Genomic DNA, 23,822 nt, shown 5'->3' with positions numbered 1-23,822 from the left:
CTTAGCATGCAGGAGATTCTGGGTTCAAACCCCAGCACTTCCTCTGAGAATAAACGAATAAATAAACCTAATAACCTCCTCCCACCAAAAAAAAAAAAATGATGAGAAATGCTGGAGCAGAAAATGAAATTCATGTTAATGGAGACTTAGAAAGCTTAATTCCTGAGTGCATGAAACCTGGGAAGTAAGTTTGCCGTCCTCTGTGAGGCAGGGTCATCCATGCCGGGGGAGAACTCAGAGCACTTGGAATCACCTGGGAGCTTTAAAAATATTGATGCTGGGCCCCATTCCTCCTACCCCATCCCCCAAGATTAAATTGGATTGGTCTGGAGTGTGGGCGGGGCCTCAGGGTCTTCAGCCACTGCCCCACCCTCCCCCTTGGTAATTCTAGTGCACGCTGACTTGGAGGTGATCAGCCCACGCCCCTTCTTTATAAATGAGGACACTGAGGCTCAGAGGGGAAAGAGCCTAGGATCACCAGCAGCTTCGAGCCAGTGCTCAGACTGGCACCCAAGTCCAGCGCTAGCTTCCTGCCCCCTCTAGCCCTCTGCCCCAGCCCCTGACTCCAACAGGACCAGCTCCAAGCCTCGGCAGGCTTTCCCTCTCACCCACCACTCTCACCTGCGCAGGTCAGCATCACTGTGATCGAGGCTCGGCAGCTGGTAGGCTTGAACATGGACCCCGTGGTGTGCGTGGAGGTTGGGGATGACAAGAAGTACACATCCATGAAGGAGTCTACTAACTGCCCCTACTACAATGAGGTCAGTGCTCGGGGCCCTCGGGGAAGGGGCCTCTAAAGGGCGGCCAAGGCTGGGCGCCAGCCCATCGTGCCCAACAGGAGAAGCTGGGAGTCACAGGGCACAAAGGGCTACCAGCTGGGGTGAGCTTGGCCCACCCTGTTAACCTCCAGGACACTGATGCGCAGTGCCATGTCCTCTGAACCCCTAGTCTAGATCCCAGCCTGACACTGGTCTGACCAGGAGCCACCCTGGGAAAAGAACACTGCCCCAGGCCCTCCTGTGCAGCTCCCAGCAGTACCTGTCAGTGAGCCTTCCTCCCAAGAGACCTGGTTCCAGCTGTTTCCCAGGCCAGAGCCCCGGCCCGTGGTGGCGCCAGCACCAAAATGAGCACTTGCGATGTGCTGTGCTGTCTCTTAAACTCTTCTAAGGGCATCATCTCTTCTGCTTCTCACACCTGTCAGAAGTTGTCACCATCAATCCCATTTTACACAAGGGGCATTGAGGTTCCTGGAGAAGGACCTGGCCCAGGTGCTAAATGACAGAGTCAGTTCTGTGTGCACACGCTCTCTGCCCGCTGCCGTCATGGGTGCCTGAACCTCCCTCTGCGGGGAGGAGACTGAGGCCTCAATCTGGGAAGGGCCAAGATAGCAGAGTATTATAGACAGAGTGGGGCCCTGGACTGTCCAGCCCCTGCCCAGCACTCTGTCTGCCACCTTGGATGGCCACCCCAGATACAGTATTGTGACTCGGCTCCAGGGAGGGACCCATCTTAGTCAGCTCTGGTGAGGGAAGCCCCTCAGACGCCTGACACACATCGGACTAAGCCAGAGGTCACTGGCAGGGGGGCCCTGGCCCTCCCTTTTCTGGAAGGGCTTCCAGTCTGCTTCTCCCAGTGGCTCCAGGCAGTGAGGGGAGCCAGGCTGGCCCACGTGAGGCATCTGCGTCCTGTGTCTCAGTGTCTCTCCTGAGGAGTGGTGAGGGTGGAAGGCATTATCTGCTACTTGCGAGAGGACATCTCTTAGGAAGCTGTGGGAGCCCCCAGCTGCGCTCCTTCAGGAAGAAAGCGCACAGCTGCCCTTCACAGGCTACGGCCAGGGCCTGGCCGAAGTCTCCTAAGTGACCACAAATGGGCCCTGTTCTTACAGCTGGTTTCCCACAGGACTGGGACATCACTGTTCAGGACACCCCTCAGCCCCACGTGGCAACCTTCCCAGGAGTCAGGAAATTCAGGCTCACGTCTCTGACCTTATGTCAGGACATATCCCTGACTGGAAAAGCCTCCAGCCTAGATAAAGTCTAATCTTCCCTATCAGATATGGAGACGGGGCTCCCATGGCCTTCTGTGGTTATCTGCTAGTGGCAAAGCCATGTTGGCATGGCTGGGGGCTCACCTTGCACTGGGCCCACACACCTCATGTTTCATTCAAATGGCTTCCTCCTTTCCAAGGAAACAGAGCTGTTCTCCCCACTCTGTGACTCTCCATGAAACTCCTACTCACCCTGCAGGGCCCAGCTCAAATGTCCTTGCACTGAGCAGCCTTCCATGCACTCTCTAGGTCAGAGATCAGGGCGTTCCTCACTCTCTGATGATAACATTGCTGAATTGCAGTTGGTTCTCCATGTCTAAACTGGGAGGCTCCTGGTCTCCTGCATCGCTGTAGCCCAGCCCAGGGCCTGGCGTGTACCTGGAGGGCTTTGGTAACACTTTGACAAATGGATACTTACTCGAATGAAAAAACAGACATCCACTGGGCATCTGCTGTGCACCAGGCTTGTGCCTGGCAACACAGGGGCTGCAAACAGGATACCTCCTAGTTCTAGCCTAGAATCTATTTTCCAAACTCTAAATTTATATCCACTAAGACTATTTATTCTGCTCATCTTTGGACCATCTTCAATTTATACCTGATCACATTTTTGTTCCTTTTCACAAACCCAAGTAACTCTGATTTATTCAATTTCTGTTTCCTCTAAACCAGAGTTCCTCACAGCCAGCACTGTGCATCACAGGATGCTGAGCAACATCCCTGGTTCTACCCGCTAGACACCAATAGCAATCCTCCACTCAGGTGTAGCAACCAAGAAGTGTCCAGGCATTGCCAGATGCACCCTAGGGGGTTGAAATTGCCCCCAGTTGAGAACCAGAGCTCTAAACTATCTTCCCATGATTCCTTCCAGCCCCAAAGCTGGAATTTTCTTTCCCTTTTCCTCTCTTCCTGGGCTACATTCCTCTTCCTTTTATAATATCCCCCTGGTCCCAGGGGTGTACCGCTTCCTGCTAATTCTCTGAGTTGATGGGAACCTGCCTTTGGCTCCACTAAACATGATAGAGGGACGTGAAAATAATCAACATCATGTAGGTAATTACAAAAAGGAAATAAGCTCAGGAAATACAAGAGACAGGAGCACAGGCAGCTCAGAGTTCTAGCTTAGCTAGCTCACTCTCCCAGGGCTGACACAGCTCTGGGGCACCCGGTCTGGCCTTGACCCTCCTGCCTGGCTATACAGAAGGAAGACCTGTCTTTAGAGAAGGGAGGCTCACAACCATCACTCTCTCAGTACAACCTGACCGTCCACAGACCAGACCGAGACCCCTTTTCCATGGGTGCATCCAGTCCTGGCCACTGGCATCTTCCTTCTACCTAAAACCACCTCTCCCCTTTGTCTGGAATCATTCTCTTTCTGCATCCCAAAGAGTCTAGCATTACATCATCCACTCAGCATCACTTTGCTTTTTTTTTTTTTTTGCCTCCTCCATTGCCTGCAAGGCATTTCACTCTAACAGTCTAAGCACAACAATGCAAAACTATTGTGCTCAAGAGCAGGAGCTAGAAGCCTATCATCTGTCTCCATCTACCTGTCCACCTGTCTGTCTATCCATCAAGCTATGCCTTTCCTCAGCCCCACATACCTCCTTCCTCACTTTAATCCCTGCAGTCACTTCTGCCCCCACCTCCAGCTTTCCTGAAATTGCCCTCCTCTGGTCACCACGGACTTTGCTATTCCTAAGTTCAGCGTCCACCATCGTCCCCTCTCCCCTGACCACCCAGGTCCTTCCATCCTCTCGCTGCCCCCTGCCCTGGGGACCTCTCCTGCCCCTCTCCTGCTTTCCCCTTTCTTGCCAGCTCCTCTCCTCACTGCCTTTCTTTGGCATCACTCCCTCTGCCCACTGCTGAAATGCTGCTGCTTCTTGGAGCCCTGTCCTGGGCCGCCTTCTTTCCTGCATTCCTACCTACTCTCCTTGGGTGTCTCCCCAAGGTGTCAGTTACCATCTGCGTGTCTAGATGCATGCACCACCCACCTCTCCAGAGCTTCAGCCGCCGTGGTCAGCGCCACCTGGGCAGAGTGCTGCTATGTGTAGCAGTTGGTATTTATTGTGCACTGACATGACCTGGGCTGAGTGCTTGACTGGGGTCATCTCATTTAGATTTATAACCACACCTCCCAGCAACCTTGTGAATAGTGCCTAGGAGCAGTTCCAGAGGGCAGCTCTGGATCGTTACCCCTATGTCATAGAGGGGTAAACTGAGGCTCAGGAAAGAAGTGATCAGCCCCAAAAGCTCAGTCTTTCTGGCTCTAAAGCTGGCACTTTTACCCACAATGCTCTAGTGTGAGCCTCCAGCAGCTGGAAGCAGATTCTCCTCATTTACTCCAAGCACTTCGGCCACATTTCTTCCTCCTCCTGCCCACAAGTTCACCAAAGAAGTGGGCCCTCTGCTTACTGCCAAACACCCTCATTCCCAGCACTGAGGTCAGGAGAAATGGGTGGGAGCAGCACCTGTGAGTGGCAGCTCCCAGCTGGAGAGGACAGGTCACAGCGATAGCATTTACACTGACAGCAGATTAAGTTCATCAGTTCCAAGTTCTAAGGCTCACCTTATTTTGAAAGTTAACACCTCTGAAGCTGGGACACATCGTGTAGGCAGCATTGTAGTTTAAGGGTGATGTCTGTGGGACCCCTATCACCACAGTGTATCTTCCAGTATCTCGTGTACCTCTTCAAGCCTGGTAACAAGACTCTAAGGTGGGTCATTACCCCCATTTGACAGCTCAGGAAGCTGGGGTTCAGAAGATGTGTTGCTCAGGGCCATACAGCTCTCGGCTGCACCAGGGTCAGCGGGGACCAGTGGTTCTTGCTCCTCCTGCTCATCTAAATTTTGGGGCTCAGGGGAAATGGTCAGGGTGCAGACAAGCACTGCCAGGAGGGAGGGGCCCGGCACTCAGCCTCTGCCAGCCGAGTGATACCAGGTCTGGGTCCTTCCCCCTCCAGTACTTCGTCTTTGACTTCCACGTCTCTCCTGATGTCATGTTCGACAAAATCATCAAGATCTCGGTGAGTAGGGCACAGTCCCTGGCAGGCAGGGCTCTTAGCTCAAACTGCACCTTTGTGCAGACTTGCAAAGGGCACCCCCTCTGGGTGGACCAGCCATTAAAAAGTAGATCTGTTCCCAGACACACATCTGAACAAGTAGAGCACTTGGGCCCCTCTCACTCCATCAGCCAGGTGCTTCTGTATAGTGTACAGCCTGCTCACCCATACCTGGGAGCCCACAAAACACAGGCAAGGCAGAACGTGCTGATGCTAAGCCTCAGAGAGCTGCCCTGCCCTGTCAGATGCCCTCCTGCTTCACTGTGAAGCTCAGGCCCCCAGAAAGAGTGAGGTGGCACCACTAGGAGTCAACCCTTTGCCCCATGGAAAGCCTCAGCCCCATCCCACCTGACTGGCGGCTGGTGGTTCTGCCTGGAAGGTGATTCACTCCAAGAACCTGCTGCGCAGCGGCACCCTCGTGGGGTCCTTCAAGATGGATGTGGGAACCGTGTACTCCCAGCCTGGTGAGTAGTCACGTGGCCCGGTCAGCATCAGTGCACACGGCTCCGGGATCGCGGGGCACGCTGTCCTTCCCACCCTGCCAGCCCCTGGTCTCAGCCTGGCCAGGACCGTGAACTTGGGTGGGGCCGTGAGTGCACACAGTCATGGGGTGTGCAGGGCAATGGGGTGCCCAGTATGCATACAAACACAGTGACTACCTGCACCCAGTCTGCGAGGTTCACAGGAGTCCCACGGGGTAGGTGGCATCACCCCCTTTTACAGTTGAGAAGCCTGGACCTTAGAGAAGCACCCGGGCTTCCCCAGTCACCCAGTTGGTCTGTGGTGAAGTTAGGCTTTATTGAGTCCCAACAAAGCCACATTGTTCTCAACACGAGATGCAGTGACACTGGGCCCTCAAAACACTTCCACTGACCACCGATCAAGGGACCCAGGCCACCTGAGAACAGCCATGTGGGGCTGTGTCTATGGGAACCCGGGGACCAACCCTGCATGGGGTTGATGAAGGAACTCTGAACGGTGGCCCAGAGGGCTGGTGACGACGGCTGGGCCAGGCAGAGAAAGTGCCCTTGGCCTGACACACAACTAAGCACACGGCCAGCCCAGGAACCACGGGCACACAAGCTGGCATAGGGCTCCACCCAAGCCCCTCAAGTGAACTTGTCACTGAGGGTACAGTAAGGACCTCATTAGCCCTTCAACAGTGGCAATACAATGTGTGACTATCACATCTGACCCTCACAAAACAGTGAGGGAGGCATCAGCATTCCTTCCCATTCTACAGACGAGATAAATGAGGCCAAGAGAAGTTGTATCTTGGAGGTGCCACTAAACTATTAGGTTGAACAAATTGGTTATTCTTTATGGTTCAGCCTAGCAGACACTTGGCTGGTGCACATTATAACTATCATTCAGGCCAGGAAATTGAAGTTCAAAACCCAGGATTATACACATAAAAATCACAAAATCAAAAATCATGGAAACATCAAGAGACCTTAAAAACACATAGCCCAATCTCTCTATGAAAGGACAGAAAGAATAAATCCATTCCCTCTTCAAATAGCCTTTAACTTTGAAGGCAAATTTTATGTCCCTTCTGAGTCTTATTCTCTTTCCTTGCTAAATTTCCCCCAGTTCGTCCAACCATGCGCACATCTGTCCATCTATCCATTCATCCATCCACCCACCTGTCCATGTATTAATCCATCCTTCTATCCATTTATCCATCTGCCATCTATCCATCCATCCATCTACATTTTCAGCTAGCCTGGCAGTCCCCTACCCATCCTCTATCTATCTCCCCACCCAGCCATCTAGCTACATTTTCATGTATCTGTCCCACAAACGTCTGCTCCAGCAAGACTCTGAAGCTCTGGGGCAGCCTAGGACACGGCCCCCTCCTCCTGAGGTGTGCCACTTCTGCCACACCACACCCCCGGGTGCATGACCGGGGCAGGACCTTGCCCCAGCCCCCCTTGCTCAAGGAACTCTCTCCCCTCTGGCCCAGAGGCAGGCAGAGCTGTGGCCCCAGGGCCACTGGACCTGATAGCCTGGACTCTAAGGGCCAACATGGCGCTCAGCCCGGGTCTCTGGGGCGGCCCTGAGGGAGGGAGCGGCCCTGGGTAGGGTCTGCAGGTGCAGCCCTCCCTCCTCGCTACTGCAGAGCACCAGTTCCACCATAAGTGGGCCATCCTGTCGGATCCTGATGACATCTCTGCGGGGCTGAAGGGCTATGTGAAGTGTGATGTCGCCGTGGTGGGCAAGGGGGACAACATCAAGACGCCCCACAAGGCCAATGAGACGGACGAGGATGACATCGAGGGGTGAGACGCCCTTCTCCCCTGGCCCCTGGAGACCTGGCCCGGCCCTTCCAGGGGCACAAAGGGAGCCCCCAGGGTGAACTTGGCCCAGAGATCTTGCCCTCTGTCTGTCTCCCTCACCCACGCACCCAGATGGCCCAGCTCTCCCTGAAAGGAGCCAGCCTTAGTGTCCATGGACTCTCCACACGGGACAGAAAGGCCTGAGGCAAGGCGGGCAGGGTTCACAGAGGACAGTCAGGAATGACAGTCATTTGACATCCAGACTTCTGACTATGAGAAACTTGGATAAAAGAGGGAAGATTCCCAGAGCTGCTGGGCCTTGAGTCTACACCCAGGAGAGCAAAGAAATTTTCTATTCTGTGCCAATTTTAAGCAGCTGACAGTGGCTGTTGAGAAATATTCTGGGACCTTGTCTGAACACAGTGGGAGAAAGTGCTGGGATCCAATGAGCCATGACTTCGGTGGGCCAGGGAGGGAGCGTGGTGGCCATGGGTGAGGTTTTTGTGTGGGAGAAAAGATGTGACACACAGCTAGGAAAGGGGACAGCGTTACCAGGATGGTTCTCCCACTCTATAGTTCACAGTTTACAAAGTACTCATGTATTTTAACCTATTTATCATATTCCTGGGAGGTGGCTGTATTCCCATCTTAAAGGTGAGGAAACTGAGGCTCAGAGAGATGGGGAGATTTGCCCAGGATCCCACTAGAGAGCAGCTACCATCAACTTGAGCATCTTTAGTCCTAGCATGGTCCTTCTCAGCCGTCCTTCACATGTTGTCCTGGTCCCCAGGGGTGTGTAGATGCTGGTGCAGGAATCTGGGAGCCCGGGTCCGGCCACCACAGTCCTAACTGTATGCACCAGCAGGAACTTGCTGCTCCCCGAGGGGGTGCCCCCCGAACGCCAGTGGGCCCGGTTCTATGTGAAAATTTACCGAGCAGAGGGGCTGCCCCGCATGAACACAAGCCTCATGGCCAACGTGAAGAAGGCTTTCATTGGTGAGAACAAGGATCTGGTTGACCCCTACGTGCAAGTCTTCTTTGCTGGCCAGAAGGTATTGGGGTACAGGGTGCAGGAGGCTGGGGAGTGGGGTGACATGCACCAGGGTGCAGGGGGATGGGCATGGGGTTCTGGGGACAGACATGAGGCAAAATCAGAAGCTTCCAAACTAGCCTTTGATCACTTTGGTGCGTTCACCTCTGGAAGTGAGGAGAGATGAGCAGAGCTCCATGCTCAGACGGGCTGGGGGCGAAGCCAGTCTGAGCCTCAGGGATTCCTCCCTGGCCCCAGGTCACAGAGACCAAGAACTGAGGGGGGACACTGACAGGGAGGAGAGTCTGAGAGGCTGGTCGGGAGGAAGAGTGAGGAGATGAGCATGCATACACACGCACGTACACACGTGCACACCCACCACGTGCCACACATAACACATATATATACACACGTGCACCATAGGTAAACCCACCACATGCCACACATAGCACATAGACACACACTCACACGCGGACACACATGCTCACACACACCCAAACCCTCACTCCCTCCCACCAGGGCAAGACCTCAGTGCAGAAGAGCAGCTACGAGCCGCTGTGGAATGAGCAGGTGGTTTTTACCGACCTGTTCCCCCCACTCTGCAAGCGCATGAAAGTGCAGATCCGGGACTCGGACAAGGTCAATGACGTGGCCATCGGCACCCACTTCATTGACCTGCGCAAGATTTCCAACGACGGAGACAAAGGTCAGTAGCGGGAAGCTGGGGTGGGGGTGCTGAAGGGATGGAGTCAGTGAGACCCCCACACATGCCACCACCATCCCTCACACACCACCACCATCCCGCACCTCAGCTGGAGAGGCGCCGGGCGTGGTCAGGGTTTTGTGAGCAGCCTCTGCCTCAAGGGAAGGGTGGAAACTCATGACTCAGGTCTGCACAGAGCTGCCTGGGCCTGTCTGAGCCAGGCTGCCTGGATTCGAACCCCAGCTGCTCTGAGAGTTAGAAGCTGTGTGAGCTTTGTACCTGTTTTCTCATCTGTAAAATGAAAATAATAACAATTATCTATGTGTGCATATATACATACACATTACATACACATGCGTACTGCCACCACAGTGCCTATCTACAGACATGTGGGGACTTGGAAGGACTGACCCTTCCTAGGACCCTGGGCACTGAACTGCGTACAAGGGATACAGAGCAAGGGAGGAATCCATCCTGCCCTCACGGTGCTCACTGGGGATGAGGGAGGTGCATGTGCTACCAAATTCTCAAAACCTGAGGCAGGAGACACAAAAGACCACAGATTGTACGATTCCATTTATATGAAGTATCCAGAATAGGCAAATCCATAGAGACAGAAAGTCGATGAGCAGTTTCAAGGGGGTGGGAGAGGGGGATGAACTGCTGAAAGATGCAGGGTTTCTTTTGAGGGGGATGGAAAAGTCCTGGATGATTGCACAACATAGTGAATACACTAAAAACCATTGAAATGCATACCTAAAAATGGTGAATTTTATGTTACATGAAGTATATCTCAAATTTTAAAATGCTGTATTATTTTTTATAAACTAGGTACAACAAAAGCCAAACACATAAGGCAGAATTGGATCCATGTTTCACATGAGACACAACAAATCCCAACAGGAGAAAAATAGTTGGGACTAGGAAACGGGAGGGCTTCATGGGGGAAGAGCGTTTAACAGGCAGAGGCAGAGAGGAAAGGACCTTTGGAGAGGAGGGGGGGTGGTCTGGGGAAGCAGGGTGAGACCATGGTGGCACGCAGCTGTCCTTCAAGGTGGCTTGCAGGCAGCCCCTGGAGCAGGCACCAGGCAGCAGGGAGCATGACTTTGCTCCACAGAAATGGATGTGTGTGTATGTGGGGTGCCACAGCCCCCGCAGAGAATAAGCAGACACACAAATATGCCCCATGCGAGTGAGAAGACCACCCTGTCGCCGTGCACAGCAGACACGAGCTCTCCCTGCGGCCCCTTTAGAGCCTCAAGCTGCCCCACAGGCCCTCTCTAGCCTCAGATGACTTCCCGAGCCAGGCATGAGGTCCTCAGCTCAGCAACCAGGAGGTGCAGGCTGGGAGCCCCCCAGAGAGGTCCCCCCACCCCGAGTGAGCCCCTCCACCCTCTGCCCCACCCCCCCGCAGGCTTCCTGCCCACGCTGGGCCCCGGCCTGGGTGAACATGTACGGCTCCACACGCAACTACACGCTGCTCGACGAGCACCAGGACCTGAACGAGGGCCTGGGGGAGGGCGTGTCCTTCCGCGCCCGCCTCATGCTGGGCCTGGCGGTGGAAATCCTGGACACCTCCAACCCTGAGCTCACCAGCTCCACGGAGGTGCAGGTGGAGCAGGCCACGCCCATCTCAGAGGTGAGGCCCCTGCTGGGGGCCCTGTGCTGTCCGCCAGAGCCCCCTGCTTAGCCCCCTTCCTGCCTCAGCAGCCTGGGCCTGGGCTCAGCCTGTGGCCGCCCTGCTTGCCTAGGGGGCCAGGCCCCCAGAATGAGACCTCCCTCCCCAGGAAGCAGTGTCCCCTTCCACTGCCTGCCACCGCTCTGCCCGGAGGTCCTGAGGTGGAGCCCTGCCTCTGCCCTGTTCCTGGCGGTGGCTGTCCTCGTGCTGGACAGAGCTGCCTTTCCCCCAGGGACATCCAGGCTGGGGGGCAAAAGGAACGGGGCCTTCAGTGTCTGGGCTCCCAGCTCCATGGCTGGGTAGGCTGTCCCCCACCATTAGCCCCCAGGACCTGTCTGGGAGATGGTAGGAGGAGGCCTGGCCCCAGGCCCAACATCCCCACTGAGTTTCAGAATGGTTTGAACCACCTTCTCCACAGAGCTGTACAGGGAAGGTGGAAGAATTCTTTCTATTTGGAGCCTTCCTGGAGGCCTCAATGATCGACCGGAAAAACGGAGACAAGCCCATCACCTTTGAGGTCACCATAGGTGAGAGCTGGGCTCACGGAGGGGTCTTCAGGCTTGGGGGCTGCTGGGTGGTAACTGCCAGGCCCGGCTCCACAGCCACGGAGGGAGGAGAACTTGGACCACTTCCCTCCAGTGTCCTCAGGGGCCCATGCAGCACACAGCGTCTGCCTGTGGGTGGGTGCACACACGCCCCACCGGGTGCACCTTAGTTCCACCTAAGGGCTAGGCTGTGTTTGGGACACGGGGAGGAAAGACGCCCTCCCTGCAGAAGGGAGCGAGGCCTTGCTGGGTTGGAGAGCAGAGGGTGGGAATAAGGGTCACTTCTTGGGCCGGACCTTGAGCTCAGCGGTCAGCGGGGCTTCTAGGGAGGTCTCTTTCCCTGGCTAGTGTTCTATCCTCTCCGAGCTGGCTCAGACCCCAGCACCCGCCCCTTTCCCTGACTTTCCCTCTTCCCTCCCACAAACCTCTGGACTGGAGGGGAGAGTAGGGACCTGGTGGGAAGGACTCTAGGCCCTCTCAAGCCCTCCCCTGCCTCCAGGCAACTATGGGAATGAAGTTGATGGCCTGTCAAGACCCCAGCGGCCTCGACCTCGGAAGGAGCCAGGAGATGAGGAGGAAGTTGATCTGATCCAGAACTCAAGTGATGACGAGACTGACGAGGCTGGGGACCTAGCCTCAGTCTCCTCCACCCCACCCATGCGGCCCCAGATCACTGATAGGTGAGCCAGGTGGGACACAGGGTCCTGGGTGGCCCTGCCCGCTGCCCCCCATCCTCTTATGGCCCACCCCCCCCACCTCCCTGGGCACCTGGTCCTCAACCTCCCACCTGCTCTGCCCGCCCCCCCACCCCAGGAACTACTTCCATCTGCCCTACCTGGAGCGCAAGCCCTGCATCTACATCAAGAGCTGGTGGCCGGACCAGCGGCGCCGCCTCTACAACGCCAACATCATGGACCACATTGCAGACAAGCTGGTCAGGGCCAGGCCATGGGTGGGAGGGGAAAGGGAGAGGTGGGGGTGCTTCGGACGGCCTCACTCAGCCTGGAAGCTTCCCTTGCAACATACAAGGCCTGCCTGTCCAGCAGCTTGCTGTTGGGGTAAGGGAAGGACTACAGGAATGGCCCCAGCAGGAGTTCCTGTCCCAGCCCCAGTCCCAGGAGTGGTGGGGGGCCTGAGGGCTACCCGCAGTGTCGTCTGGGAATCTTGGCCCGTCTAGTCCTGGGTTTCCCTGGAGGCAGCTGGCCAACCCCTCTGTCTCTGGCCTGCGCCCCTTCCACCCCTCACATCTAGCTCTAAGTTCTGCCCAGCCCCTGTGAGTCACCAGACCACAGACTCAGGCCAGAGGGCTTCTTCCTTCAGGAATGAAGACCCATGAACATGAAGGCCTCCAGGCTCTGAAAACGGAAACTGGTGGTTTCCTTATGATGGTGGGACACTCCAGGGACAGTGCTCATGGGAGGTCCTAGGGCACTAGCCCCCATCCCCCTGATGAATGGGGGAAGACATCTGGGGAGGCTGAGAGGGGCTAGGGCTCACACTCCTGGTTCACAGGAAGAGGGCCTGAATGATGTGCAGGAGATGATCAAAACGGAGAAGTCCTACCCTGAGCGTCGACTGCGGGGCGTCCTGGAGGAGCTGAGCTGTGGCTGCTGGTGAGCAGTGGGGCTGCTGAATGGGGCGGGGGTGGCGGGGTGGGCAGAAGTGGCGGCTGGCAGAAAAGGAGGCATTTGCAGGCCTCCTGCTGGCAGGTGGGCTCTGCTAAGCCCTGCCCCCCACTTTCGGCCCCAGCCGTTTCCTCTCGCTTGCTGACAAGGACCAGAGCCACTCGTCCCGCACCAGGCTAGACCGAGAGCGCCTCAAGTCCTGCATGCGGGAGCTGGTGAGGACACAGCTGGACCACACGGGGGACGAGGGAGGGTCTGGAGATGGAAAGGGAACCCAAGATGTGGGAACAACTGTCTCTGAAGTCACAGCCCCCAGGGCCAGCCCCTCCATCACATGTCGTGGACTGAGTCCCACTTACACCCACCCCCCGACCCCACAGGAGAGCATGGGGCAGCAGGCGAAGACCCTGCGGGCACAAGTGAAGCGGCACACTGTGCGGGACAAACTGAGGCAGTGCCAGAACTTCCTGCAGAAGCTGCGCTTCCTGGCAGACGAGGTGTGCCCCCCGACGGCATGCACAGAGGGGATGCCGGCCCCAAACCCAAGTGACCCGAGGCGGAAGTGGGCTGCACAGGAGGGTTGAGCCAGATCACCGAGGAGGTCCCTCCTCCTCTGACAGCCATTGGGGGACAGGGGTGACCAAGCCTTTCACCCTTTCGGGCTGTTCTTCCCGCTGGATCAGTGGGAAGAGAAAGAAATCCCAGCGTCAGGGGTCCTTCCCTCTGTGGGTCCAGGCCTGGCCAAGAGGCAGGACCTCTCCCTCACTGGCCCCCACCCTGCCCACCCCAGCCCCAGCACAGCATCCCCGACGTCTTCATCTGGATGATGAGCAACAACAAGCGCATCGCCTATGCCCGGGTGCCCTCCAAGGACCTGCTCTTCTCCATCGTGGAGGAGGAGCTGGGCAAGGACTGCGCCAAAGTCAAGACCCTCTTCCTCAAGGTGCCGGAAGGGAAGCGAGATTGTGGGGTGGAGGGGTCTGGGCTTCTTTCAAGGGGTCAGCCTCCCCTCGGAGGGAGCAGCACCCCCACCCCCGGGTCTGGCTGGCCTGAGCTGATGGTGTGCTCAGAGAAGAGATGGAGAGAGTAGGAATGGCAGGGGGTCCCGTCCCATCCATTCTTCTTGGTGCTGTGTTCCCCACCCCAGTGGGATGGCTGCAGAGGGACACAAGTCCTCTGACCACGGCCTCCTCCAGCCCCCTGCCCCTTCCTCACCCCACGGGCTCCAGCAGCTGACCCCGTGCCCACCCCCAGCTGCCGGGGAAGCAGGGGCTTCGGCTCGGCAGGCTGGACAGTGCAAGCCAAGCTGGAGCTCTACCTGTGGCTGGGCCTCAGCAAGCAGCGCAAGGACTTCCTGTGTGGCCTGCCCTGCGGCTTTGAGGAGGTCAAGGCGGCCCAGGGTTTGGGCCTGCACTTCCTTCCCGCCCATCAGCCTGGTCTACACCAGTGAGTGAGGACGCCTGCACCCAGGGCCGCCCCTGGCTCCCAGCCCTCACCCTGGGAGGGCGCTGGCGGGTCGCCTGTTCCCAGCACCTCAGCCTGCTCTCCCCACAGAGAAGCAGGCCTTCCAGCTCCGCGCCCACATGTACCAGGCTCGGAGCCTCTTTGCCGCCGACAGCAGTGGCCTCTCAGACCCCTTCGCCCGAGTCTTCTTTATCAACCAGAGTCAGTGCACAGAGGTGAGGGCCAGGGGAGGAGGGAGGGCACTGGGGGAGGCCTGTGAGCTTCTGGGGCCTGGAGAAATAGATCGGTCAGTACCCCAGACCTTTAGAGGAAAGGCTTGCAGATAACTGCCGGCCCAGGCCACACAGGTGAAGGCTTTAACTGTGGTTACATTCTGCATGGAGGACAGGGAAGACCTTGGCAGGGATTGGGGGAAGTCGGTCAGGAGCAGACCTCATATCAACCCTCATTTTAAGATTCCCAGAAGAGCCAGGGAATATGTCCCTCCTGCCCCTGAGCCCCCTGGAAACCAGAGTGATTAGGGGTGACTCCTGCTCGGGTGTCTGCCCACCCACCACCACTGATTACCCGTCTCCACCACCCCGTGCTGCAGGTGCTGAATGAGACCCTGTGCCCCACCTGGGACCAGATGCTGGTATTCGACAACCTGGAGCTCTATGGCGAAGCTCATGAGTTGAGGGACGACCCCCCTATTATTGTCATTGAAATCTATGACCAGGACACCATGGTATGGGTGGGGTCCAGCACCAGGGACCACCCCAACATCGCCTCACTCCACCTGCACTGGCGGCCCCTCCCCTGCTCTCCCCCAGGGTTCCTCGGCCAGTGTGCTGGCTGGGAAGCTGGAAGTCTGGGCTGCAGACCAGCCCCTCTAGGACACCCCAGGTGTCTCCTGCCCTGTCACCACAATCTGATTCCTTCCTGGTGCTCGGGGACTCTGGGGTCTCAGGGAGGAGATAGGCCAGGCCATCCCCACCTCCTAGCATGGACAGACCAAACTCGGGCCCAGAATCTTCAAGAGGTGTACCAGCAAGGCCTGCTGTCCCCAGCCTTCCCCCATCCCAGGGACTCCCCAACCCCTGCTCCCACCTACCACAGTCAGCTGCCCAGCTTTCAGTAGGAGCTCTGGAGTAGGGGAGTGGAGGATTGGGGTGCCCTGAGTGAGCTCTGGGCTAGAGGTAGGCACACCTGTTTCTAGTTTGAGTACTGCATTTGCCATTCACTACCAACCTGGCCTGGGCTAGCCTGAGACTTGGTTTCCCTGTCTGTAAAATGAGATGATCCCCATCTGTACGATGCAACTCCATGGGGCTGTGGGGGACTGAATGAGATCCGGGATGTGAATGTTCTTCTTAAATTCAAGCGCTGCGAGGCTACCTTGGCTGTTTGTTGTGTCAGGGCAAAGCCGACTTCATGGGCCGGACCTTTGCCAAGCCCCTGGTGAAGATGGCCGACGAGGCATACTGCCCACCCCGCTTCCCACCCCAGCTCGAGTACTACCAGATCTACCGTGGCAACGCCACAGCAGGGGACCTGCTGGCCGCCTTCGAGCTGCTGCAGGTGGGGCTGCAGGGAAGATGGGACTGGGCAGGGGGCCAGTCTCCTTCCCATCCTGCTGTGAGGCCAGTCGGGACGGAAGCTGAGGATGTGGTTCTTGGGGACCTGGGCTGTTCAGCTTTCCCCATCTCCTCAGATCACATGGCAAATAACTCATGAGGAGAGGGAGGTCTCCTCAGGCTCCCCAGGGTATGACACTATGTCCCGTATTTCCCAGATTGGACCAGCAGGGAAGGCTGACCTGCCGCCCATCAATGGTCCAGTGGACATGGACCAAGGTCCCATCATGCCTGTGCCCATGGGCATCCGGCCCGTGCTCAGCAAGTACCGGATTGAGGTGTGTGAGGACCGCGCTGAGCCCCTTCCGTCCCTGCCCACAACAGGCCCTGCTGTGCTCTGCTTCCCGGCCCCCTCTCACTATCTCCCTATCAAGGGTCTGTGCACATATTACATGGTTGGCATCAGACTCCAGCAGTCTTTGGCAACCTCAGGCCATGCCTCGTTTTTCAGATAAGGGTGATGAAGGGCAAGGAGGGAAAGTGACTGGCCCCAGGTCACACCCAGGAGCTGGCAGCAGACCCAGGCTCCTGCCCACCTAGTGCCTGCCCCTTCTGCTCTGTCACACTGCTACCATCCAGGACCTATCCCAGCGCTCCTGTCTGCCCCTGACACCCAACCTCACCCTGAAGCCCCTTCAGGACACCTGCCCCTTATCAGCTCTCCCCGCCCGGCCCCCACCCATGCACTGCCGACCCAGGAGCCAAATCCTTCTCGGGTGGCCTGGCACCCACAGCTGGTGCCCTTGACTGAGGGGCCCTCCTCTTCCCCTGCCTCCCCCCAACTCATGCAGGTGCTGTTCTGGGGCCTGCGAGACCTGAAGAGGGTGAACCTGGCCCAGGTGGACCGGCCACGGGTGGACATCGAGTGTGCGGGGAAGGGGGTGCAGTCGTCCCTGATCCACAATTACAAGAAGAACCCCAACTTCAACACCCTCGTCAAGTGGTTTGAAGTGGTAGGTCTGGGCCCCGGGGGTTGCTGGGGGTGGCCAGGCAGCTGGGCAGGGCCAGGTGCCTCTGCCCCTTCTCTGGGCTCAGGCCGCGCTGGCCCCCGCCCCCAGGACCTCCCGGAGAACGAGCTCCTGCACCCGCCCTTGAACATCCGCGTGGTGGACTGCCGGGCCTTCGGCCGCTACACCCTGGTGGGCTCCCACGCCGTCAGCTCCCTGCGGCGCTTCGTCTACCGGCCCCCGGACCGCTCGGCCCCCAGCTGGAACACCGCAGGTACGGCCGTGCCCCACGGCCCGCAGATGGGGCTGCAGGTGGATTCTTCCTTGGGGCCATCCCCTTGTCGGGGTCAGGGAGTCCAGGAGGGAGGTCCCACCCCGGGGGCCAAGGAAGGCTGCCCCGGGCTGCCCCTCACTCTCGAGCCAGAAAGGGCCAGAGCTGGGCATCCTTAGAGGGCCCGAGGGCAGATGGCTTCCTCTGCCAGGTCTTGGAGAAGACCCAGGCCCCCTCCCAGCCTCCACTGTGTCACTCACCACAGCCCACCCTCCTCTCTGGACACCTCGTCCTCTGCCTATGCCCATCTTTTCTCCCTCAGCTGTCACCTCCCTCCCCCTCCCCTCAGAAAGCTCCAGAATCAGCTTTAACCTCCAGTCCTTTCACCCACTCCTGACTCTCACCATTACTTCTGCTCTTCCCTGTCTGTCTGTCCATCTCTCTGTCTAGGCAGACTCCCCCGGGGCTGCCATGTGCTGTACAATGGGGGGCCCTCCTCTCACCCCGCAGGGGAGGTCGTGGTGAACATGGAGCTGGAGGTGCCGGTCAGGAAGCTGGAGACCATGGTGAAGCTGGATGCGGTAAGGCGCCTGGGGTCAGTCCCGTGCTGGCTGGGGACGTGCAACTGCATATGACGCTTTACCAGAGCCGGCCAGTCCACCTGCAAGACAATACATTAATTTTAAGTCACTCCTCCTTCAGCATGTGATGAGCCAAGGCTCCCCTGACTGCATGTGGACATGGCCCTGTCCTAGACTGCCCTGGAAGGGAGGACTCAATTCTGCGTGTGTATGTGCATGCATCTGGGGACACATGCCTGAACACGTGGTATGCATGTATGAGAGGCAGAGGGAACAGCAACCATGCGAATAGCCTGCAATTATTTTTATTCCAACAAACACCATAGGCAATGGATTCCTTGTGTGAATACCAGTGTCCTTTCCAAAGGGTCCCTGGTTTTCCTTCCCAGCCATTCACAAAAGACCCTCTCCAGGCCTGGCCTGGGGATGAATTTCCAGGTGGAAGCTCCTTATTCCTCCTTTGGGACTAGGGCTGCCAGAGGGAAACCTGGGGGTTCACATGTGGAGGTAGCATCTGCCAAAGAGAGCAGGATGGAGGCCGGCCTGGAACAGGCCATCCTGAGTCCAGGCAGTGTGAAGGAATAGGGAGCGGGCCTCCCCCCAGCCCCCCATCGCTTGCTCTGGACCCGGTTCCTCATGTCATGTGCTTCATGCAGCCTGGGGTGCCTCCTAGCTTCTGAAGCCTGAGCTAGGTCTGAAAGGACCTTCCTTTACCCCCATCATCTTCGTCCCCAGAGAGTCCCAGCCAGCTGGCTAAGTTAGCGCGGGCATGGCTTTTGGGAAAGGGGAGCAGTTGAGGCCCAGGCCTGGACCACAGGCCCCGGATGGCACAGCCAGGGGCTCCGGGACTGCACCCAGAGATCCCACATCCCCGTCAGCTCCCAGCCTCCTGATCTCCCCCTGAGGAGTCTGTTCCTCCTGGGGTAGGGGGAGCCCCCTAGTTTCAGGCCATCAGTGAACAAAGAGGACATCACAGGCCCCATCATCCCACAGGCCCTGGGCTCCAGTGGGGCCATTTTCACCAGGATCCTCTTCAGCTGTGTCACTGAGCATCCACTTAACTGTTAAGGCCCTTGCCCTCCCTGTAGCCGACATTACTGCGTACAGGCCGCTTGTCTTGTCAGCCTCCCCTCCCGACTCTGCCTGCTCACTGCAGTAATCACTTGGGGAGTGTGCGACTATCCCCATGCCCAGTACCCCCATTTAGACTCAGTGGAGCCCTGCAACTGATCATTTTTAAAAGCCCCCAGTCATTCTAATGTGTAGCCAGGGTTGCCAACCACCACCCTGGAAGGTCTGAGGAAACATCTGCGAGGCAGAAATTTCACAGACTCAGAATAGGCTTTGTGAGCACAGGCGCTTACAACACACAGGGAACATCCCTGCATGAGCTCCCTCTCCGCCACTCTCCCTGGCTGGGCCGCTGCCTGCCACTTCCAGTCCCAGTGACTAAGGTCTGTCCCTGTCTCCTTGGTTCCCCCCCTGCAGACTTCTGATGCGGTCATCAAAGTGGATGTGGTGAGTGTGGGGACCATGGGGGGTTCTGGGGAGAGAAGACCCTGCACCATGTAAGGTGTCAGGCCAAGGGGAGCAGCTTCGGGGACTGAGACGCCCCCAGCCCCTGATGCTCCAGATAGCACAACCCCCCCGGAGAGGCAGAGGGAGAGAGCTGCGTGGGCAGCAGGGCCCCTGAGTGCTGGTTCTGCCTTGGCTGGTGGTTCACGTTGGCAGGTCATGACCCTCTGTAGGTCGTGGCATCCATTTCTACAAAACAAGGCCCTGCCCCTTTGACATTGGTGGCCCCCCAGAGCCTCCTGGAGCCCAGGGCTTCCGGGGAGCAGATGGCCAGAATGGATGGGGGACTCCCAGATGGTCCAGGGCTCTGGGAGTGGCCAGGGTGCAGGGATGTATGCAGGACTCTGGACCTGGCCAACCCTTCAGGCTGACGAGGAGAAGGAGAAGAAGAAGAAGAAAAAGGGCAGCTCAGAAGAGATGGAGGAGGAGGAGCCGGATGAGAGCATGCTGGACTGGTGGTCCAAGTACTTCGCCTCCATCGATACCATGAAAGAGGTGAGGCCTCGGGCCAGGGTTGGGGGCTGAGGTGACCCCCCAACTCCACACAGACCATTCAGTCCAGCTTCTTTCCCACCCCCTACTCCATCAACATGAGCTTGGAACAGCCTGTCTCACAGCCTTGAAGTTCTAGTTCAGCACTCACCTTTTCCAGGATGGAGGGCCAGTCCCCCTTCCCTGGCTTGGTTTTCTCTTGTCTTCATTCATTTATTGCACAAATATCTCTTGAGTATATATGATTAAACACCAATCTAGGTGCTATGGGAGCCTAAAGATAAGATGCCATACCTGCCCTGGGTATTTCCTGGACATGCAAAATGGACATGTAAGCAGATACATTGCGGTGTGATAACAAAGGCAATTCAGTGCCTGGGGGAGTCAGGGAAGGCTTCACAGAGGAGGTGACCTTTAAGGAAGAAGAGAAACATGCACTCAGAGGCCAAAAGGGAACAACTTCTCAGTAGTACTTGCACATCTGTTACTATTTAACACCTAATGCTACTTTATTTTACACACCTCGGTCACTCCTGCTGTGAAATGTTCTTCCTCTATTGTGTGCACTTGGGTTCTGTGTGCTGAGCTAGATGGCAATTTCCAGAAAGTACATTTCTCCTCTTCCTCGTTTGTCTCTTCTCCACACTGCCAACCTAGCTCAGGGCACTCCCTGACTGACCGACTGATCGACTGACCCACTGATCGGGAGGAACATGTGCCTGTGGTTGTGTTTCCTCAGCCAAGCTGATCCAGCCACACTCTGCCCCCACGCCCTTTCTGTGACCCAAGCTGTGTAATATTTACCATCCACATTAGTCAGAGCACAGGCTAAGCTGCTGTAGTAAGTTAGATTGGTGTAAACAAGAAGAAGGTGGTATGGTGATTCCATGGTGTCGGGGACCAATATCCTGCCATCTTGTTACTGGCATCTGTATGGTTACATACAGATGGCTTTCCATCACATCCCAATACCAGTGCACAGGAATTTGTCAAGAGGAGGCATACTCCTTTCCTTTTAAATCCCCAACCTGGAAGCTGCAAATATCACTTTCACTCATATCGGCTAGAATCTAGACCCTTAATCACACTTGGCTGCAAGGTAGGCTGGGAGAAGTAATCTTTAGCTATGTGGCTGTGTGCCCAGGAAAATTTTTGAAGAACAGGAGAGAAGAAAATTGGGGGACACCTAGTGGCATCTTCTCCCACCATCACCTCCTGGATTCAAGTTGGCCACGCAGGAGCTCCAAGAGGCTGCCTTGTGTCTATTCCTGTAATTTGCACAGGCTACCACCAGGTGGCAGTGGCACCTTGGTTGAAACCTGGTGATTTAGTTAGTGTCCAGTGTATACTGACTGAAGCACATTTTCTTTTCTTTTTTTTTAATTGAAGTATATTCAGTTTACAATGTACAATTTCTGGTGTACAACGTAATAGTTCAGGCATACATATATATAAACATACTTGTTTCATATTCTTTTTCATTATAGGTTACTATAAGATACTGAATATAGTTCCCTCTGCTCTACAGTATAAACTAGTTTTTTATCTATTTTATATATAGTAGTTAGTATCTGCAAATCTTGAACTCCCAATTTATCCTTTCCCACCCCTTTCCCCCCTTGGTAACCATAAGTATGTTTTCTATTTCAGTGAGTCTGTTTCTGTTTTATAAATAAGTTCATTTGTCTTTTTTTTAGATTCCACATGTAAGTGATATCTTATGTCATTTTTCTTTCTCTTTCTGGCTTACTTCACTTGGAACGGCAATCTCCAGTTCCAACCATGTTGCTGCAAAAGGCATTATTTTATTATTTTTTATGGCTGAGTAGTATTCCATTGTATAAATATACCACATCTTCTTTATCCAGTCATCTGTTAATGGACATTAAGTTTGCTTCCATGTCTTGGCTATTGTAAATAATGCTGCTGTGAACATTGGGGTGCATGTATCTTTTCGAATTAGAGTTTCCTCCAGATATATGCCCAGGAGTGGGATTACTGGATCATAAAGTAAATCTATTTTTAGTTCTTTGAGGAATCTCCATACTGTTTTCCATACTGGCTGCACCAAACTACATTCCCATCAACAGTGTAGGGAGATTCCCTTTTCTCCACACCCTCTCCAGCATTTATCATTTGTGGACTTTTTAATGATGGCCATTCTGACTGGTGTGAGGTGATACCTCATTGTAGTTTTGATTTGCATTTCTCTGATAATTAGAAATATTGAGCATTTTTTCATGTGCCTATTGGCCATTTGTATGTCTTCATTGGAGAATTGCTTGTGTAGGTCTTCTGCCCATTTTTGGATTGGGTTGTTTGTTTTTTATCATTAAGTTGTATAAGCTGTTTTTATATTCTGGAAATTAAGCTCCTGTCAGCCTCATCTTTTGCAAATATTTTCTCCCATTCCATAGGTTGTCTTTTTGTTTTGCTTATGGTTTCCTTTGCTATGCAAAAACTTATAAATTTAATAAAGTTTAATTTGTTTATTTTTACTTGTATTTCTATTGTCTGGGTAGACTGCCCTAGGAGAACATGAAGCACGTTTTCTTATTCAGTTGTACTTTTCTACATTAAAAAAAAAATACCACTAAGAAGCAACCTTAAAGGGCACATGTTTTTCAATGACACACAATTTAAAGAATCATAAACTGCTAAGTACAGTTAAGCCATATTGTACACATCATAAACTTTTTTAACCCACTTAAGCAAAGCTTATGATGGGTTGGAAACCCAGTAGGAAAGAATTTCTGCTTCTAAGCATTTAAGACTGGTCTGAGACCACAGTGTGGGGTTAACAGACTCCTCCCCAGGAAGCCCACCTTCCCTGTTCCTCATCTCATCTTTTGGCAGCAACTTCGACAGCAAGAGGCCTCAGGAATTGACTTGGAGGAGAAAGAGGAGATGGACAACACTGAAGGTGAGCCCTGGAGCCCTGGATCTCTGCGGGATGGGTAGCTCTCCTGCCTGTTGCACCCTGGCTGCTTCTCTTTCCCCTTCTTGTGGGTCCCTAAAGCTGCAGCAGCCAACAGCAGATATCAGGCATCCTTGGCCACCAGGAAGCAGGCTGAGGCCCTTATCTACTGTGGCTTTTACTCTGATCAGTTCAGCAGAATGATGGACAGACACTTAGAGCCACAGAGCATCAGAGCTGGAAGAGACCTCAGAGCTCATTCCATGCAGCATTTCTAGACCTTTTCCATGGAACCCTATTAAAGGGTATTCTGAAGGGAAAAGAGTTCTTGGGTCAAATGGGTTAAACAGGTCCTTGGGTACAGGACTTCTCAGTGCCTTTAGTATACAAATGCTATTATAAATCTCTAAAAGGAAGACATAGAATAAATTATTTCCCCAACTTATTTTGTGTGTGTATATGTACATATCCTTTCTTTTAAATCATTCCAAGAACTCCTGCACCTGGTGTTCCACTGAATGCTGTTTGGAAAATGCTGATATAGAACAATCATCTTAATGTTAAAGACAGGTAGACTGAGGCCAGGGAGGAGAGCAAGCTGGCACCAGAGCCAAGCTTCTTCCATGCCCCTCTCTGTCAAAGGGCACGCAACAGTCTTTGCACATTCCCCGCATACTGGTGCCCTGCCCCGTGTGAGGCAGGCATGCCAGGCAGCTTTGTCTGCATGTTCCAGATGAGCACACCGAGACCTGCAAAGTTAAATTAGCAAAGCACTGGAGCTGGGTCTCCAACCCAGGCCTTCCTGCTCAGATCATCTCCATCTGCTTGTCTGTTTCTGGCTAGGCCTGAAGGGGCTGATGAAGGGCAAGGAGAAGGCAAGGGCTGCAAAGGAGGAGAAGAAGAAGAGAGCCCAGAGCCTGGGCCCTGGTCAGGCGTCTGAGGCCCCTGAGAAGAAGAAACCCAAGATTGATGAGCTCAAGGTGAGGGTCT

The 23,822-nt window shown here is 55.2% G+C and overlaps 1 protein-coding gene across 1 annotated transcript in view; it reads left to right on the top strand.

The window, feature by feature from the left end:
• The window catches only part of OTOF (otoferlin), an 83,276-nt gene that overhangs the window by 50,999 nt on the left and 8,455 nt on the right, over window positions 1-23,822 (top strand). The window contains 28 exon segments of the mRNA XM_032497193.1: window positions 630-761; window positions 5,011-5,073; window positions 5,489-5,573; window positions 7,232-7,391; window positions 8,254-8,440; window positions 8,938-9,124; window positions 10,536-10,555; window positions 10,557-10,760; window positions 11,218-11,326; window positions 11,844-12,024; window positions 12,158-12,278; window positions 12,857-12,957; window positions 13,094-13,184; window positions 13,350-13,466; window positions 13,760-13,926; window positions 14,236-14,383; window positions 14,385-14,415; window positions 14,524-14,648; window positions 15,026-15,160; window positions 15,832-15,993; window positions 16,208-16,327; window positions 16,841-17,002; window positions 17,108-17,270; window positions 17,778-17,848; window positions 19,337-19,366; window positions 19,790-19,918; window positions 22,772-22,838; window positions 23,676-23,812. Coding sequence (XP_032353084.1) covers window positions 630-761; window positions 5,011-5,073; window positions 5,489-5,573; window positions 7,232-7,391; window positions 8,254-8,440; window positions 8,938-9,124; window positions 10,536-10,555; window positions 10,557-10,760; window positions 11,218-11,326; window positions 11,844-12,024; window positions 12,158-12,278; window positions 12,857-12,957; window positions 13,094-13,184; window positions 13,350-13,466; window positions 13,760-13,926; window positions 14,236-14,383; window positions 14,385-14,415; window positions 14,524-14,648; window positions 15,026-15,160; window positions 15,832-15,993; window positions 16,208-16,327; window positions 16,841-17,002; window positions 17,108-17,270; window positions 17,778-17,848; window positions 19,337-19,366; window positions 19,790-19,918; window positions 22,772-22,838; window positions 23,676-23,812 — 3,405 coding nt within the window.

Source organism: Camelus ferus, chromosome 15 (genome assembly GCF_009834535.1).
Source record: "Camelus ferus isolate YT-003-E chromosome 15, BCGSAC_Cfer_1.0, whole genome shotgun sequence".
Taxonomy (NCBI): domain Eukaryota; kingdom Metazoa; phylum Chordata; class Mammalia; order Artiodactyla; family Camelidae; genus Camelus; species Camelus ferus.
The sequence above is the reverse complement of the archived record's forward strand: the minus strand, read 5'-3'. Positions and strand labels throughout refer to the sequence as shown.